A 6,422-nucleotide genomic window follows, 5' to 3' on the forward strand; every position below is an offset into this window, starting at 1 on the left:
AGTGTCTTGTTTTATTATCAATCACAGTGAGTGAATATACAAGTTGTTTGATTTCAGTAAAACTATATGTCACTTACATATAGATGGAGATGTGCCAAAAAAATATTCCATATAAAATAAGAAAATAACTCAGCAGCTTTGTCGTGATTCATAGCACATTCAGATGTTGAGAAATAGGCTATGCTCAAATCCCTCCAGAAAGCACTAACTCTAATCATAAAACACGAATAGTCTCCTCTGTATGTTTACAAAACGAACATACATCTTCAACATCTGAGAATTTAAATAAATCGCGTAAATCGCGTGTAGGGTTTCTTGACTACTCATACTGAAATCTAAACTGACGTCACATCCGTCGTAAACAACAATAAGGAAGTGGATAAGGACGTCCCGTGGTCCAAAAATGCAATAGTTCCGTCGAATATATCAGCGGCGAATTATTATTTCAAGACAAGATTGACATTCAATAGATCTACTTCTTCTTGAGTAACAGTGAGTCAATTGTATGTTTAGTTGCACGCTAGGTCAGTCTAAACAGCTGACAAGCAAGACAGCTAACGTTAGCTGTTCGCTAGCTACCTAGCAAATTAGCTAAACGCCTAGTCAACTAGCAACATACGCAAGACTACGTGTAGACTGTAGAAACACCTCATCCTCTGAACAGTTTATCAAGCTCTCAGCCACGTTGATCATTCGGATGTTTTGGTTGTTCACAATGTGCCTTTTGTTTTATTTGTGTTCTTGTAGCTAGCGATGGAGGGCTCCAAGTCCTCGAGCACAACGATGCAGGTCAGCTTTGTGTGTCAACGATGCAGCCAGCCGCTGAAGCTGGACACATCTTTCAATGTGCTCGACCGAGTTACTATCCAGGAACTCATAGGTATGTTAACAGTTAATCACGTCTGTCATCAATGCTATGTGTGTAGAGGGTAGTGTGATGGAGATGGAGTTCAAAATGTCTAGTGTCATCTCGTGACTTTCCTCTGCTCTCTCCTCCCCAGCTCCATTAGTTACAGTGACGCCCAGTAAACAAACTGACAGCAATGAAGGGGAGGCTGCACCTGAGGTAGGTTTGAATAAATCCCAGTGCCACCAGTATTGATGTTTCCAAGCACTCTCTGGTTTTTCCTTACAAGTTCCTTGACATTGGTGCACTTGGTTAAAGTTCATGCTCCTGTGGTAAGACAGGACACCGGGTTGTCCACTGACCTTAAGGTTGTCCACTGCTCTTGTATTTTGCAGTGGCAGGTCTGTGGCAGGTCTGCCTTGTACAATAGTTTACATGATTTCCATTGGCTCTTAAAAGTCATCACCTTGAGTTTGGTTAGGTGGGCGATTGAGGAAAAAGGAGTGATTTGTATTGCCGTCATGATAGAATAAACCCAGTCCACTCACTTTTGATTCTACCAATCTGATAGGACTGAACAGGTAGGTGTTTTTATAATAATAATTTCCCATCGGAAAAGCATAAGCAGAGGCTAATGTTTTAAATTATTGCCCAAAAGGCAACCACACTCAATGTTTCACTGGTTACCATTATGCTTCTCCATGTACTTAAAAGTTTTTTTTATATTTTGGCAATCAGTGCAGCAGCAACTCACCTTTTTCTAAACTCTTAAGACTTATGGAAGATTTCTAAACCATATAGGATTAAGGATGATACACAACACAGTAACAGTGTTTTTCCAATGCAAGATGAAAATGTTTTGTCAGCAAGCATGCCTGAGCCTCTGAATTTCATTTTCCTCCAAGGAGACCTTTGTAGAAACCAAGCAAGATGGCGTGGCAAGAAAATATATCCCTCCTGCACGGTGAGCACTTCAGTCACTTCACTTGGGAAACCAAGGCTGGAATGAGCCTCATACACCACAATTTTATATCTCTATATATTATCTTTTGAATATCACTGCTTTAAGTAACAAGAAAGCTTTGCAGAATGCTGATTTTGAAATATTAGCAAAACATATGAGAGATTGACGAAAATATTTGATATGTTTCTCTGTCAAGTGAGGTTGGCTACATACAATAAGAGGGACTGGCAAGTAAAGTGTGAGACTTGACCTACAGAGACTCAACAATGTCCAGCAAACATGACCGAACTGCTGCATCTTGCCCTTCTTTAACAGGATGATGTCCACAGAGAGTGCCAACAGCTTCACTCTGATTGGAGAAGCATCTGATGGGGGAACAATGGAAAATCTAAGTCGTAGGCTGAAGGTAAGGTCTACTTTCACACAACTGAATAATTTAAATTCATTTATATCGGCTTACTCTGATCATGTTATTTAGGCCAGTGCGACAGACAATTAGACTGTAACCAAAACAGCTTGGGCAGTGCAACTTATGGCTGCAGTCTGTGTAGGGATTGAACTTCCAACACACATTATCTGTGACAAATGACTACACAGGAGTGGAGAAATCATTTTGAGAGGGCTGCGTTCACATGTTGAACTGACACTGTTTGTGATGTCACCGTATCATGCAACTGTTTCCTCTACAATCCTATCCTGCCCAGGTGACAAGTGACCTGTTTGACATCATGTCAGGCCAGACAGATGTGGACCACCCTCTGTGTGAGGAGTGTACCGACACCCTGCTGGACCACCTGGACACGCAGCTCAACATCACCGAGAACGAGTGCCAGAATTACAAGTGAGCTGGTGCACAACCGAACACCTCGGCCATTTAAATGTCTACAGTTACAATCAAAGAGAACCTCAAGACAGGATTCTGATTTAGTGTGTGTGTGTGTGTGTGTGTGTGTGCGTGTGTGTGTGTGTGTGCGTGCGTGTCTTCCTAGGCAGTGTCTGGAGCTGCTGTCCCATCTGCAGGTGGAGGAGGAGGAGAGCCTCCTGGCAGAGCTGCAGCACCTGAAGGAAGAGGAGGAGGCCCTGGTGCAGGAGCTGGAGACAGTGGAGGATCAGAGGGCTGCCGTGGCTCAGGACCTGGCCCAAGGCAGGAGCCACTCCCAGCAGCTGGACACCGAGGAGCTGCAGTGAGTGGACAGGGAGAGGGGGATAGACAGGTGACCGTGTGATATTTTGGATGATACAGCCCTTAACAGCTCTGCCCCTCTCCACCACTTTGTGTATTTGTCTGTGCATGTCAGGTACCAGAAGGAGTACAGTGAGTTTAAACGGCAACAGCTGGAGTTGGATGATGAGCTGAAGAGCGTTGACAACCAGATGCGTTACTGCCAGATCCAGCTGGATCGCCTGAAAAAGACTAACGTCTTCAACGCCACTTTCCACATCTGGTAACAAACACACCGGGAAACACCTATTGCATTTGCTGTATATTTAGTGGCAGACAAGTCAGTGAGGCTGAAAGAACAATATTTAGCATATAGATATCTTAATGTCAAGGCATGTTTCCCCCAGTGAGTTTGGCAATTAACTCCCATACTGAATGATCAGATGAAACCTGGCCCATGCATGTTAAATCCTGTGTAAATGGAGATGTACTTTCTTCATTATATTTGCATGTTTCTGTCCACCAAGCAACTGTAACTTAACAACCATTCAAGATAAGGCCACAAAATAAAAACTTATAATGCTCAGTGAGGCTCTGGGACAGAAACTTGACTGAGAATCTGACTAGATCGTCTCTGTTGCTGTCCAGGCACAGCGGTCAGTTTGGTACCATCAACAACTTCCGTCTGGGGCGGCTCCCCAGTGTCCCTGTAGAGTGGAATGAGATCAACGCAGCCTGGGGACAGACGGTGCTGCTGCTGCACGCCCTCGCCAACAAGATGGGCCTGCGCTTCCAGAGGTGCACATTATACACACAGATGCAAGGCTTCAGCCTCATGTGTTCTTTAAACCTGTATTTTATCACCAGGCTTGGGATTGTTTGAACTAGTTGATTCCATTAAGTTCAAAATGTGTCTGTAATTGAATTCTATTGTCAAGAAAGTGTATTCATTTTGTTGTTTCCGTGAAAATCTAAAAACGTCAAAGCTAAGGGAGTGTAAATATCATGTGTGTGTTGAGTGTGTTACTCTCTTTCTCACACACACTCACACAATACACCCTCCCACTCATTTGGGTTATTTTAACTTATTTTTATCTCCCATGTGATTTTATGGGTCTTGTTGTTCTACTGTTCTTCACTGTGTTGTTTCTATTTAGATTCAGTTATCCCATGCAATTGTGTCTTAGCTTGTCATCTTAATTTTTTTGTTGGTTTAATGTTTGTTTTGAGGTGATGTTTTTATAATTATTGACAGGATCTCTTCTTTCTGTTTTAGTTGCATTTTATTCGATTTTCTTACCACTCAGTTTCTGTTTTATTACTGTGCAAATCAACTTTTGTACAGTAAAAGTTGATTTGCACTCAAATAACTGTTTTCACTTCTCTGCAGATATCGCCTCGTCCCATATGGAAACCACTCATACCTAGAGTCACTGACTGACAAATCTAAGGTATTGCATACAGTGTTCTCCTGAAGAGAAAGCGCAGCAGGTCCATCATTATTTGATCCTCCCAGGCTCCAATTCTGTCCTTTCATTCTGTCCTGTCTTTGTACAGGAACTACCACTCTACTGCTCAGGTGGCCTGAGGTTCTTCTGGGACAATAAGTTTGACCATGCCATGGTGGCCTTTCTGGACTGTGTCCAGCAGTTCAAAGAGGAGGTGGAGAAGGGAGACACAGGCTTCTGCCTGCCATACAGGTCAGTTACCTGGCAACCAGCATGATGTCCTTGCATCCCACTTAGCTGTCTGTTTGTTTGTCTTTTTGTCTGTGTTTTTCCTTTTGTTAATTGACTCAGATATCTTTGCCATCATTTAAGATAAAGCCATAACAAACAGAATGCTCACTGGGGCAGTGATGCAAAAGCCAAACCACTTTAGAACAAATTTGTTTTGTGTAAAAGCGCTCTATAAATAAATTACCTCATCCAGAGGCTCAGGATGGGCTGGTACACAGGATGCTGCACTCTGCCTTGTTTTGCTTTGGAGTTGGGTGATGATATTGAGGCAAATGGGGTATTTGAAGTATTGTATTTTGAAGAGCAGCCAATAGTTGAACTCTAATATTTAAAGCATGGCCTCCAGTATATTAAGAACATTTACCAATATACTGAAACTCATGTAACTACCATTATAAAACTAGGGCCAACGTCAAACCCAGGCTTTTCTGTGGGGGTGGGGTGTGGATATGCTGGAATTAAGTGGGTTTCTCCCATCACAGATGTTTCATTGAATTAGGCCCACAATACCTCCAAGAGGCTCAACAGTCAGTTCTGTCCCAGGACAACCCCACTATATACTCAGCACCTATCCAACATAAACAGCTACAGTTCACTGAAACTACACTGATCCTGCACCCACACTAAGCATTTTATCCCATGTCTCAGGATGGATGTGGAGAAGGGCAAGATTGAGGACACGGGCGGCAGTGGCGGCTCCTACTCCATCAAGACCCAGTTCAACTCTGAGGAGCAGTGGACCAAGGCGCTGAAGTTTATGCTCACCAACCTAAAGTGGGGGCTGGCCTGGGTCTCCTCACAGTTCTACAACCGATAAGCCTGCCGGACAATGCCTTGGGATGTCGAGCAATTCCTACAGTCGTACGCCCCTCAGATAACTGGGCTTAGTGTATTTATTCTCCCTTGGATACCCGGCCAAAGAAAGGAACGGATATGTCTGCAACATTTTGTGAATCTTTTTGGATTTGAGTGCAAAACGGCATGGAACAATGTCTGGATCTTGAGTCCAGCTTGAGTCGAGAACATGCTGTTCCAAAGAAAAGGGGACAATGTGAATACCGGTACTATGCTGCCAAGTGGAGATCAGAAGTGGGCCTGTGTTATAGGAGTGACAAAGACAGGCATAGGCTTTGGTTATCGTGTCCCTCTTTGTACTCAAGAAGCACGCAAGATAAGGTGACTAGAGGTATGTCTCTCCGTTAGATTCCTTTTGTCATTATGTCTGCTTCAATACTTTGTGTCCCATACCATCTACAGAATTAGTTACAGTGTTTATGAACCTTTATATCTGGTGTTTCCTGTGAGAAGCTGACAATGCAAAAAAAAACCTATTTCACACTTCCTGAGACTTGAATGCACTTCGAATGAATCTTCCCCAAATACAGTACTCTAACTTCTGTAGAATTCGAGACATCCTAGGGCTGCCGTTGCAGTGCGCACCCTCAAATCACTGTGTGGTTCTCTGTCCACAATGAGAAAAGTGGCAAAGGATTTTGTGAATGTACCCAATTGTTCACTTTACCATGTAAGCTATTTGAGTGTGATGTGATAATAAGGTCAAGGGAGGATTGTTGATAGCATAGCATTGTTTGGTATTCTGAGAGTGTATGCCAGTGTATTTCAATAACCTTGAACGCAATTCACATTTGCTGGTAACATATGCTTATGTTTGAGAGCAACTCTTGTAATGTTGCATGATTTACAATAAAC

General features: G+C 43.0%; 1 protein-coding gene across 2 annotated transcripts; it reads left to right on the plus strand.

Moving 5' to 3' along the window:
• Positions 1-360: 360 nt before the first annotated feature.
• becn1 (beclin 1, autophagy related) lies at positions 361-6,419 on the plus strand. Of its 2 annotated transcripts, none has more exons than XM_071519523.1 (12): positions 361-492; positions 748-880; positions 1,002-1,066; positions 1,753-1,811; positions 2,127-2,217; positions 2,516-2,652; positions 2,801-2,995; positions 3,110-3,256; positions 3,622-3,771; positions 4,364-4,424; positions 4,531-4,673; positions 5,361-6,419. In XM_071519523.1, the coding sequence occupies exons 2-12, from the start codon at positions 754-756 to the stop codon at positions 5,527-5,529; spliced, it is 1,344 nt and encodes a 447-aa protein (XP_071375624.1). In that variant the 5' UTR covers positions 361-492; positions 748-753; the 3' UTR covers positions 5,530-6,419. The 2 variants fall into 2 exon arrangements, with proteins under 2 accessions (XP_071375624.1, XP_071375625.1); XM_071519524.1 differs by having other exon boundaries at positions 1,756-1,811.
• Positions 6,420-6,422: the final 3 nt, after the last annotated feature.

This window comes from Centroberyx affinis, unplaced genomic scaffold, assembly GCF_046629955.1.
Source record: "Centroberyx affinis isolate AG114_WGS23_722 - 3 ecotype Tasmania unplaced genomic scaffold, CSIRO-AGI_Caff_v1 ptg000713l_1, whole genome shotgun sequence".
Lineage (NCBI taxonomy): Eukaryota > Metazoa > Chordata > Actinopteri > Beryciformes > Berycidae > Centroberyx > Centroberyx affinis.

Coding starts and splice junctions, on each gene's coding strand:
- becn1 (XM_071519523.1), top strand. CDS start 754: ATGGAGGGCTCCAAGTCCTCGAGCACAACGATGCAGGTCAGCTTTGTG. Junction 1,067..1,752: donor AAGGGGAGGCTGCACCTGAG/GTAGGTTTGAAT, acceptor TTTTCCTCCAAG/GAGACCTTTGTAGAAACCAA. Junction 1,812..2,126: donor AAATATATCCCTCCTGCACG/GTGAGCACTTCA, acceptor CTTCTTTAACAG/GATGATGTCCACAGAGAGTG.